The sequence below is a fragment of the Electrophorus electricus genome, chromosome 1, assembly GCF_013358815.1.
Source record: "Electrophorus electricus isolate fEleEle1 chromosome 1, fEleEle1.pri, whole genome shotgun sequence".
NCBI lineage: Eukaryota > Metazoa > Chordata > Actinopteri > Gymnotiformes > Gymnotidae > Electrophorus > Electrophorus electricus.
In genome coordinates, this window is record NC_049535.1 from 5,530,831 (window position 1) to 5,543,361 (window position 12,531).

The window sequence follows — 12,531 nt, forward strand, 5'->3', positions numbered from 1 at the left end:
TCGGTCCCATAAAGCACCTCAATGCGGTACGATTCTGGCCCAAATACGGTCCAAGTACAACACTTATGGGTACATTATGGTATTGGATAGTGCATTGCGACCAAAACTGTCCCAGGCGTAGCAGCCAAATGTAAGGTTCGTTATGGAGTTTTAACTCTGGATCACGTGTAGCCCACATGCAGCCTAGCATGTGAAATGTTTGTAGTCTTTATAGTTTGGGCCAAAACTAGCGCAACTATACAGAGAGACACATTCAAGCTGTGCACCAGGATTCGGACAGTCATCGCCCTCATTCATTGGCTGTATGTGTGCCGGATGAAAGTAGTGGGAAACAATCACTCGTTCGCTGAACGTCAGGGCTCAGTTTACACAGCGTATTGAAGGGCCTACACAACTCCTTAGTTTGTACTAAAGACAATGTTTAAACATACAATTGTTAAAATTACCTGGGACGGTATTTCTGTTTTGGAGCTTTGGTGGCATTTCTGTATAGTGGTCATAGTCAACAATAAAAGACAATCAAGCTAAAAGAAAAGCAACATAACCCAAAATTTAGATTTGAATTTTGTTCCACAAAGAAAAACATGCAGGAGGAGCAACAACTTTAAATAAATCCTAAAATAAACATAGGAGGTAATGGTGATAACTTTGCATAGATCTTTATTTTTCGTAGAATCTATAATCCGCATATTGACATCAATTAAATAAAAAGGAGAAAAATAAAAAAGGTAAAATCTTTAAATTACATGTATATGACAATGCACAAAAATAGGCCTTACTTTATATTAGTGTAGTTTGTTGTTTCAGATATATACTATAGTCCTTCAAATGGTCTCATAGGTCTCTGTTACTAAGGTAGATGCAGTCATCAGTCAAAAGAATGATTAAAATGGGGTGGATCAGAAGTCCAGCCAAATCCAAAAGGCTTGGTGTGTGCAACTCATCTGAGGAGAACATGGATGTTGATGAACATTCAGCCCTTGGGTTCAATGCATCCACAGCATTGAGAGGGCAACCCCACGTTCCTCACACACACAGACTGCACCAGAAACCACCAGCAACATGATCATAGTCATGTCATAGCAGGAAAGACGGGGGTCCATTCAGAGAAAAGCCGTCTTAAGTATGTAGGGGGATCATTAAAATGAAGGTAATTTTCCAGTTACTTTTTCCTTAGTTGCCCCTCAGCAAATTTAGGGTGGACAAGTTTTCAAACTCCTGTCTTTGGTCATGGCTTTCAAATAGCCCACTACACACTCCTACCTGTAGTACTACTGTCTGGAGGGCTTTGGAAGGCCATGTCTACTACACAATCAAAAGGATACAATGCTTACGAAATGAGAAGAGATTGAATCAAAGTATGGGAGAGGTACCTGAACATTGTGGGACGCTACCTACAGAAGGTTAATGTTTGTTTCTTACTAAGACTTTACCATTGAGAAGTTGTCATGCTGGTTTAAAAGTTAAAGCTTCCAAGACTGACCCAGGGCAAGGGCATCAAAGTCACAGTCATGTGCAGCTGGATGCTGCAGGTTTTTCCACCCTTCCTTTGCTTAGGAGTGAGGCGTGTTGACGAGAGGCCAAACATACATTAACTGCTCAGTGAACTACAGGCCATTACAAAGTGCAGGGCCAGACTAGATGCGAGGGCTGGATTTGACCGCCTAGGGAAATGCATTCAGCTGAATTCACAATTCCAGCACTGATACATGACGACGGGGGGGGGGGGGGATGCTAATGTTTATTAACAGGCTATTGTCTAAGCTTTGTTTAATTGCTCAAGACATTAAAGTAACTCATTCAATATCAGATTGTTCATGCAGAAATCTATTTTTACTAATTTAATGCTTATTAAAAGCTGTATGTAAAATTACATTTAAACTATCCAAACGTGAGGTAATTTTAGATCTCTGGATTCATTTTGCACCATATACATTCATACATTTATTGTTGAACACCTTCCTTTCTAAACTGATACTCTGGGAGAAATCATGTAACTGAATATTTTTGCACTAGTGCCAGCATGATTAGATGGTAAATGTGGACCATTAAACCCAAAACAGGAGAATTTGTGCTGCACAGGAGTGGATGAGGGAGGTTTCTGATGAATAAAAAGAACAGAATCTCAAGAGATGGGATCCTTTGGAGTCTCCTAACTGCATCAAAGAGACTGTAGTGGGGTTCCCCCCCCCCTTGTTTGTTTTATGAAAAACAGAATGGGCAATGTGCACATGATGTAATTATCAAATGTTTGGTTATTTTTGCTTACCAAGTGGTGATCAACTTGTATAGTTTTTCCCCTCAATTCTGCTTGCTATAATGTGCACTGTATGTTTCTAAATTTATGGTAGAGGACAGGGTAATAAAGTGAAATATATATCTCTGCAAGAACAAATGATTACATACATAATTTACATTAGAGCAAAAAAGATGTCCTCCAAACACACAAAAAACCACCTTACCCTATGTCCATTTTTTGAGAGTAAAAAAACAAACAAACAAAAAAATTTTTAAAGAGTAAACAAATTAAAAGTTTCAGTAACTCAAATCTCCTCAAGACAGAGTTTAATTAAAGATTTAAAAACAGGGAAGATCTTATTCCCTAAAACGATATTATACAGCATAACTTATGCTGATAAAAGATATTTCACCGACATAAAACTCATTAGATTTGTAATTGGAGAGACAACCTATTGCTCAAACAACCTTGCACTACAATGAAGGTTGAGTGCACAACCCAAGAAACAATAAATAAAGTAATAATTATGACCAAAAAACTAAACAAAAACAAACAAACAAAAAAATAATTGAGCAATGCCAATGCTTCTTACAAGATTGCCCCTCAGTATGCCATAGACTGGGCCCAGAGCAGACACTCATTTACAAACATTGCAGCTCTATGAATTTAATAGTGTATAAATATCCACAGCAGACTTTGGAAGCGACAGTGTTTTGGCAACAGTCAAACTATGACTGAAATAACATGCTTTCTTGAGTGCAGTCTTCCATACTGCACTAGTAAAATGGGAGATGTGCAGCTTGTTCTTAGTGTCATGTCACTTGTATTTAAACAAAAAAAGTAAAAACACCTGCTATTTGTTACTACTGAAAATATGAAAATGTGTTTAGAATTTCAGAGAGCAGAAAAGAGCAATGGTTTTCTTTCAATTCACTTCCAAACCATCCCCTCAGACATTGTTTTATAAAAAGAACTCCCTATAAACTCTGATGGAACCCCATGATACAACAATTATTTATGTACGGACAGAAAATGAGAGACTAATGTGATTTAAAAAAACCTCCATGTTCAAAAATATTTATGGATTTGACAATGGACACCATTGTGAACTGAAATAAGAGATGATGAATATTAACCTGACATTCTAATTCTTTACTGATCCAGCCAGGTCAAAGAATAAATCTTTTCTGAATCCCTGCCTCATTCACCTAATAGCTGCATTAAAATGTTCATAGGTTCACTTGAGCCCTTGTAGTTTCATTTTCAAAAAGCCACTTTTACATTGCTAAAAAACATGTCACATTATCTACATGTGATATAAAGATGAGAAGAAAGAAATGTGAATGCCTCATCTCGATAATTTCAAGGCTTCTCCAAGAGCAACAGTGAGAAGCTCCACTAGTGTTTTTCCAAAGCCTTAACTGCAAAAGAAAGCAAGAGTGTTCTGCTCGGTGCAAACACTGTAGAACTGGCTCAGAGAAGCTGCCAGTGAGTATGGACAACTCCCCTACAGGGAGCCAGAGAAAGTCAGACAGGGCAAGATGGAGAGAGATGGACAAATGGGGGGGGAGAAAGACAGAGAGGGAGAGGAAGGGAGGAGGAGAGCACTCAAGGTTACTGCAGTTTAAACTGCCTTTAGTAAACAAATAGAGAAAAAAAACATCACATGAGTTCAGTGTTTTTAAAATGCTCTGTGGGAGCATCATGCTCAGGGTCTGCACGGTAAATGTGTGCGTGTGTGAGAAAGACAAACAGAAACACATGCCAGCCTCATGACTCCAAACCTCAAATCCCCCCCAAAAAAAAGGAAATTAATGAAAGGCCCCCAGCATAGGCAAGATTCAGCAAGTTCTTCCATAGTGATTCACTTCCCACTAAATGAATCAGTCGTGATTAAGTACTTAACCCATCTTTGATGCATCACATATACAAATTACATAGTTGTTTTTTTTCCCCTTAAATCTCATTAGGCATTTGGAGATGGGACTGAAATGAAGAGGGAGAGGCTAAATAACAATCATGTTTTTATTGTGGTTTTGGAGAACCCTGCTGGCAACCTGGACCAATTAACTGTTCTTGAACACTTTCCAGCCATTTGGTGTTGGAGGCTTTCATACAGAGGCACAGATGTGCGAGCAGGCCAGGTAAATGGGAAAGGTGGATCAGACAGGTATGCTCAGGGTGGTCCCGGCCTTCTAGCTCGCCGCTATAAGAACTAAGATAAATAAACAGCAGGACTGAACTCCAAGAGAAGCAGGAGAGGAAAGGAACCCGTGAAAGAAAACATGACAGTGGCCATCAAAAGAAATGAGGTGAGGGCCATAATGGTTGACGCCTCGGGGGCCCCAACTGGGTGGGAAAGGGTTAAAGGGCACTTTGTGTTTTGATAAAGGCAGTTCTCTCGTGGATATCGAACTCATCATTCTCGGATTCGGAGTTGGCGCCATCCTCCTGCCACACGGTGGGGATGCCCTTATAGGACACGACTCCTCTCCGGCCAAGGCCCAGGCCGAAGCCGGTGCGCATGAGTGAGACTGGGCCCGCCTCTGGTGAATACACCTTGGTCAGGTTGTGGGAGCGCAGCTGGAGCAGGCCGAACACAGCCACGAAGGTGGCGGCAATGAAGGCACAGCTGAGCACTGCCACGGTGGCGGGCAGGCTGGAGGAGAGCTCCAGGCCCATGACCCAGGACGAGCCTCCAGAGACCTGCTGGTATGGGTTGCTGTCGGGTGACTCGCGCTGGATTTGGTTCTGGTGCAGGCAGGTATTAGTGACCGGGTCCAGGTGGCGGTGTGGCGGGCAGCTGAGGCAGTCCTGAGGGCCAGTGCCCCTGCAGGTGAGGCAGAGCACATGGCAGGGCTGGCAGGCCGCGTACTGGAGCGGAATCACTTCATTGGTAGAGAAGGAAGTGCGGGTGGCTGGAGTGAAGCCTTCTGGACACTCTCGCACACAGCCCTTCTGGAACAGGTAGAAGCCTGGGTTGCATTCTGCAGACAGAAAAAGGAAAAAAACCTTCATTAATAGATTAAATTTGGAAGCTTAAATAGAAGAAGGAAAAAAAAAAAACCTATTGGAGAATATGACCTATAACCACATTAAACCAGCTTTTTATGCTTCAAACTGGAACCTCACACTATGCATTTTGAACATGCAGATCTACATAAAATAAAAGGCACAAACTGCTCATCACACTGCCATAGTAAAATAACCCTGGCTAGTATGTTCACCTCTAAGCATGCTTAAACCAATCTGAATGGTTCAGCCAGCCATGTGGAAGCACCAGCATAGCTGGGCCAAACAGTGTTGCACCATTCCACACCACCTGGTGTTATGGCCCGTGCACTGCATGGCAGACTAATTCAAAATCTCAACAAGGAAGCCCATCACCTGTGCAGCTCCAGAGCGTTACCTCTGTGAATGACCTAGTTTTCCTGTAGCCTTTTCTTTAAAATGATATCTCCTTTTTTAAAATCTTCACCCACCAAGATTGGTGGTCCATGCATGTGAGCCTGCTAAACAAATAATCAAATGCTCACCATTGCACTTTGTTCAAATTAAGTTTTTACCCCACACACCTCATTCGGAGCCTACATAACTTTATTCCTAAATCTGAGCCAACAGCTCTTGACATTTGGAGAGTTCTAGGTGGAGTGGCATCGTTCAGTCAGCAATAAGGCGACCATCGCCAGGCTCCTGGCAGATAGCGTGAGTTTGGGAATAACTGTTGCCAGCTACCCCTGGTGCTTTTGAACCTGCATTTGACAGGAGGTGCAGAAGAAGGTATGCAAGCCCAGGGGGCTTCCAAACACTGGCTCAGCCACAGAACTGCTCCAGTGGAAAAACAGGCCATTGCATTCTATGGCAGCTAGTGTTGTAAACTTGCTCCAAGACCTTGGTATACAGGCTCAGGATATGACTGTCAATAAGCAAAAGGAGGAAAATAAATAATAAATATGTTTTGAATAAGTTTAATGTTTGAAGACTCATTACCATCAAGTGTGTTTTAAGGCAATAAGATGCATCCAAATTAGTTGATTTAGCGAGTCATTTATTCTATTAATAGTTTTAATGTACATATCCATCCTCAAAAATTTTGTTCCTGTGTGGAATACGTTTTCACCATTTTGAACATTTAAAAAAATAAAATTAAATTAATTCCCTGGTATTGCACTGCAGATGCAGGCATTACACTTTAGGTGGCGCCCTGCCTTCAACAGTCTGCCTCTCACCTGTGCAGATCTGACTGAGGTCATAGGTCTTGCAACCATCATCAGGAGGCTGGCTGGAGTCTGGTGTAGAAGAGCCAGCAGCAGTGCCGTAGAGAACCAACGTGAACTGAGTCAGAGTGCCTGAGAGCGATAGGGGGAGAGTGAAATTGAGAACGAGACCGAGCTCACGCGAGTGTAAATTCAGCACTAGGGGGTAGCTTTGGGGCTTACATCTGATTTGAAGCATGTTCCCTATTGCTATGATTTCCTCCATTAAGAATCAGCAAGTCCAAGATCAACACATCCAAGCTCTGGCAAGAGATATGGGCTCAACGAAAACCAGCTATGGACTGGCATGCAAGCTTTTGATGGAATGTGCTGCTTGTTTAGGTTTATTTAACAAATCAGTCTGAAGCTGGTGTGAGGTTCATTTCCTGCACCGTTTTCACACACTACATTCAAAGCTGCTTTGAGGCAGACAGGCTGAGCCTACAGCTCACTAAATCATTAAGGCCAATACAGTCAATACATTTAAGCAATTCACAAAATTGATGACCTGTTCAAGTAAAACACACCAGTTGTGCGTGTCGAGGAGTGGGACAAATGGACACGGTAAGCAATATCTGGGCACATATTTATGGTCTGCAGGGGATTCTGGCCAGTATGATGGTGAGGGAGAGAGTGCGCGCGCACACACACACGCGCGCGCCTGACCATCCTGTGATTTATTTAGCCAGATTTAATTAATAAGATTTACAACAGGGTGTGGAGAAGGAAAACAACTAAAGGAAATAAAGTCTGGGTTTTCATAAGCGCAAGTAGTAGGATAGAATGGGGAGAGGGTAGATTGGGGGGGGGGGGGAACGATGCTCCTGATTGGCAGAACGTAGAACTTGGAGGCTAGAGGAAGGTGCACTGTTGGCCATAATGGCCAGTGCCAAGACAGCACTTTTGGAGGGGGGGGCTGGCATTTTACTCCCCTCAGATGGTGGCAGAGTTTGCGCAGGCAGAGGCTTTTACTGGGTTGAAACGTCCATGTCAAGTAGTCACTTAACAATTGGTGTGAGCCTAGGGAAAGCTTTTCAAAGAGCATTTGGAGGGAAAAACAGGGAAGGAAAGACTAGGAACATGAGCTCTCTGCTATGTGAAGCACATCAAGAACTGCAATAAATCGACACACTGCTAACCAGGGATATATTAACTGTTGCTATGACAACATGGCTAATCCTTACTGTCCACTCACTAGCAATAGTGTGCATGTTACAGACATTAAACAAAGTCATCCCAACATTTGACCATGACTTCAGCCTGTTTTTCCTCTGTCGGTTTTAAACGTCAACTGAGGAGAAAAATAAATGTAAAAATATTCCAAACATAGGTCTGTTACAGACAGAAATACCCCTCTCATCTATGCAGAAATGTGGAGCGCATCATCGGGTTCAGTTAGTTACAATTGCAAAGCGAGTAGGGATGCAGCGCTCTGGGACGGAGGGAGCGAGGCTCGCCCTTTCTGCCTGAGCGGCCGCCCTGCTTCAGCTCCTGCATAAATGGGGGAATTAAATGGATCTGCTGGCAGACGAGGACACTCAAACCTGTCGGGGGGTACGGATAGGTGGAAGGAGGAGGTACCGTAGTCGCTGGCTCCCTCCACGTTCTCCATCTCCAGTGTCCACTCGCCACGAGGGTCTTCGTCCCAGGAGTGGGTGGTCATGAAGGCCCAGTCATTGAAGCCTTCAGAGGAATAGTCATGAGGTCTGGGGAACAAAAGGTGTTAAGCATGGTTAACAGCTCATGTTCATCTGTAAAGTCCGTACAGTACACGTAAGCTTGCCAGAAAAATGAACAGTTAGCCAAGTTTTATTAGCCTGAATCACAGGCTGGGACTTCGCTGGTACTGCTGACCTAGGAGCAAGCAGAGTCGATCTGGTGCCCTGTGGGCTGATCAGGTAGATGGCAAGGTTTCCCCGCCGGTTGTAAGACAGGGTTAGCCGGGCTTGAGCGTGCTCCAGAGAGCTCACAAAATTGGGCTGCCCCTGGCATGCATCCACGCTCTTGGAGATCACCAAGTGGTTGGCAATGTTCCTGAAAGCAAGACAGCACAAAAAACAACTTGGACACCTTCTGTAATTGAGCATTTATTTAATAGATATGGCAGAATGTTTCTAGGATTAGTTTAAGAAAAGAAAAGAAACCCAATTCCATCTGCATTGCTACAGATAGCTTTGGGTTTAGAGTGTAACTAGTCACAGTCCTCTGTAGTGTCAGCCTTTTTTATTCAGAATGATTGGAGCTACAAGCTGAGCAGGGAGTCCATCAATGGGCAAAACATTGCTAAAAATGAAGACTTGCTTCCCGATGGCAATCATAATCCACTTTTAATTATCCTACGAATAGTGACACGAGTTAAAACGGGCAAAGCATTTAAAGTGGAATTTTTTGCTGCTCCAAGGTGCACTGATGTCACAATATTATGGGTTTTGTGTTCGTTTGTTTTATGGATTAATGTGAATGCAGAACACCTTTTCTGTTCCCTCAGCTTTGGCTGAAAACCCTGAAGCTTTCTTCCATGTCTGATGTTTAAGATGGGGCTGGCCAGCCTCAAGTGAGGGAAGGCGTCAATGAGATGAGCGTCAACTGATTAGACACATTTTTAAATTTCAGGGAACAAGATTCATTCAATGCGTTCCAATTTCTGCTTCACTTACTTGATCTTAAGTGAAAACTTATTTGACTTAAGTTGGTAAATCTGATTATGTGAATAAATGTGCGTCATTTATGCTCCACTCCAGCCAATTTATTTGCATAAACAAACACCATCAAAACATGCATGCACTGGACAACTTGTGCAATTTGAATGAGGTCACTTCTAACAATGTGCATTGTGCGTACAGGGCATAGAAACACTTTGTCCATTCTGACTTCACTTCTGGAACACAGCATGGCTGAGATGATCTGGGTGTTACTGTAAATCATCCTACTTATCAGCAGGGTTTCTGAACGGTCTCTTGTAGGACCACCCACCGTCTGATGTGTTTGCCAGATCCTCCAGAAGAGCGCTTTAAAGAGCCGCACTGCATATTTTAGGTCCAACACACCATTTAAGGCATGAAGGTCTTATTAACTAGTCAGTGCCAAGTCTGGTTTGTTTGGAACAATGAAAACCCTAAATCAGGCGTCAATTAGACTTGCAGGCCACATTTTCACCAGAGCAAACAGCGTTTGAGCCAGTTCCCCCCCACCACCACCTTTCAACCAGCTAAACCCACAAACTAAACACCAAAATGTAAACAGACTAAGCCGAGTGAGATTAATCCTCATGGAATTTCAAACCAAATCAGAAGATCTTTTAATAACAGGGTAAATGGAGGGATTATGGCCATGTAAACTTAACTGCTTTTACAATCGGAACCCGTGAGTTCTTTCTGCGCAGTTTTGAATCAGCTCAAGCAGCAGTCAGCTCATGTTTTTAGTCATAATTTCATTACCAGTAGGCTTTGCTGTTTATTAAATATGCTAAATAAGGACACAAGTTGATTACATCATACACGTAACATGCTGAAAAGACTTAGAGGAAGAGTTTGTGTTATATTAACTTTCCCAGATAGCAAATGAGTGAACACAGCCAGAACTTGAATGTGTCTACTGTTGGGCCAGTTTTGGCACAAAATAGAAATACTGTACAAACATTTCACATGGTAGGCTGCATGTAGTTCACACGTGGTCCAAGATGAACCTTACATTTTGGCTGCTACAGCTGGGCCAGTGCATGCTACACAGTGCATTGCAATATTTGACCTATAAAAGGTTATTACATAAAGACTAAAAGCTACGAGCATGCAAAAAACAATTTGGACCATTTATACTGTAAATGTGAAGATATTAAGTGGATTGCTGCATTTTGGGTTCATATCAAACAGTTCACCAAAAATCTTCAGTTGAAATAAACTAATTTGGAGTGACAAATCCCTGCTCGTAAGTTTAGCCAACTAAATATGCTTACATTTTTATCAACACGCCCACAAAACAACTAGACGTTGGCAAGGGAATCAATATGCGCTAATGAAATGCAAAAACAGTTACAAAGCATATGTGGCGAGTTCTCCAACAAACCCAACTAGCTAGCCAAAATGGCACTCAACTATGATGTAGCAGGAAGAATATGGTGGAGGATGGGTTAGAGACACAGAAAAGTCACTCTGAATCTGGTCTGTGAGAGGGTAGTCAAGGATCTGGGTTGGGAAACTCTGGCATAGACAAAGGCTTGTTGAAACCGACATGTCAGCACAAGGTCGTCATACATATGTGATACCCCAGGGGGCCTTCTATTCAGTTTAGAGCTATGACCACAACAGGCTGCTCGAATAGTGTTGTGCTCGTGCAAGTATGCGCTGAAAACACTCCATAGAGACTAGGTACCAGGATCGCCCTATGCCATAATCCTGTAAGGAGCTTAGAACAGTCCAGTCGTATTAGTGAACTAGGAGGGAGAGCAGCTTAATATGAGCAGTGGAGACAGCGGTTCCCAGTCGGCCTTCCGGTGCTAAGCATTGCTGAGGGCGGCGGGATGTTTGCGGGCTAAAGAGGGTGGGTGTGATGTCAGGAGGATCGGTGTGGTCATAGCGTAATCTCCAAGCTGCCACAGAACTGATGCAGTACTGTGACCGCTCCAGTGCGCTCGATGAACTGGGCTTCGCTCCAAAGCCCTCTGATCTCTTCCACAACAAGGGGGAACCAAAATGGAGGTGAAGAAGAGAGAGCAAGCCACTCCACAGAGATGAAGAGGGCTTGTGTACGGGCTTATGTACATGGGGGGGAGGATGTAGTTGTCAGAAGAGATACGAGAGCAGCGTACAGGCTCATCTGCAAGTAATTATTTCCTGCAGACAAGCAGGGTGAGTAGGACATGAGCCCCTCCGCCGAAGGCATAACATCAAACCAGGTGGAGCGTTTCAATCTTCGCTCATGCTGTGTGCAAACGCGATGCGTGATCAAACATGGTGTGCAGGCACTTGTGAATTTGCCGCGCACACCCCCAGTTACAGCCAGGCTGGTCATGTGCTTCCTCAAGGGCAGAGATGCATGGAATTCCAAACATCGTGTAACGCACTGCAGGGAGAGCCTCGTTAACCACGTTAGCGCAGGAGGCATGTTAATGAAATGACAAAAAAATGTTGATTTAAGAATGATTAAATGCTAGTTAGGAGTGGTTAGCATGGTCTGAATGGAGCCCATAAGCCTCATTTGTTATTAGAGACACTAATGGCGTTAGGGGGAGGAGTCAAAGGCAACACAGTGTGCCAACTCACCTGGGTTCAGACACCATGGAGAGGACACACTTCTGCTGAGGGCCCACGTTGGTCCAGTTCTGGGCCAGGGCCACGATGGCAGCAGCATCCAGCAGGCCATAACCATATGAGTGGCTTACTGGAGGTCAGAGAGATGGAGAGGAAATCAATACTGCCAAAAGCAACCAGGAAATAGCAGGAGGTACATCTTAACTGGAGCCCAAGCAGACGCGGACATCATGGGGCATCTGGTCAACTGGCAAGGAGGGCTTATGCATTCCTTGTTGCTATAATGAATGCTAATGTCATCGATTGGCACAAAATCACAAGATGCTCAGTGGGTCGGGCACAGCTGGAGAACACACAGAGAGGGCAGGAGGACAGAGAAAAGCATCAGGGTCCACTTTCAGTACCTTTGCGGCCAACCCCATTGGTCTTCCAGTCGTCTGTGAGCAGGTGGGCGGGGTTAGATGTCCTCACTACCAGGTGCTGCATGTCCCTCCATGTCAGGTTTTTGCTACAGAGACAGACGGCATGTTAAAACCGTTCCCCTCCTGACTCCCCTCTAAACTTTTCACCACTGAGACCTTTAATTTAGATCACTCTCAGTTGCTGGCAGCAAAACATTTCAGCATTTAATATCAGTTACAGGACTGTTTTTACAGGAAGGTTGTCTTAAAGAAGCTGGCCCTGCTCTTTGCTAAAGGTCACCAATGCCTACAGGTGAGAACATGGCAAGGTTATACAGTGGCTCGTAGGCAGGCTAAATGGGAAGGAGTTGGAAGGTCTGAAACAACCC

The 12,531-nt window shown here is 43.7% G+C and overlaps 1 protein-coding gene across 2 annotated transcripts in view; it reads right to left on the reverse strand.

Moving 5' to 3' along the window:
• Positions 1-2,552: 2,552 nt before the first annotated feature.
• The window catches only part of furina (furin (paired basic amino acid cleaving enzyme) a), a 61,887-nt gene continuing 51,908 nt past the window's right edge, over positions 2,553-12,531 (reverse strand). For both annotated transcript variants that reach the window (XM_035520215.1, XM_027004499.2), the window contains exons 11-16: positions 12,146-12,249; positions 11,754-11,871; positions 8,350-8,529; positions 8,077-8,201; positions 6,469-6,588; positions 2,553-5,226 (exon numbers count right to left, since the gene is read on the reverse strand). In XM_035520215.1, the coding sequence (XP_035376108.1) occupies positions 4,604-5,226; positions 6,469-6,588; positions 8,077-8,201; positions 8,350-8,529; positions 11,754-11,871; positions 12,146-12,249 (1,270 nt within the window). In that variant the 3' untranslated portion in view covers positions 2,553-4,603. The remainder of the gene's footprint in view (positions 5,227-6,468; positions 6,589-8,076; positions 8,202-8,349; positions 8,530-11,753; positions 11,872-12,145; positions 12,250-12,531) is intronic.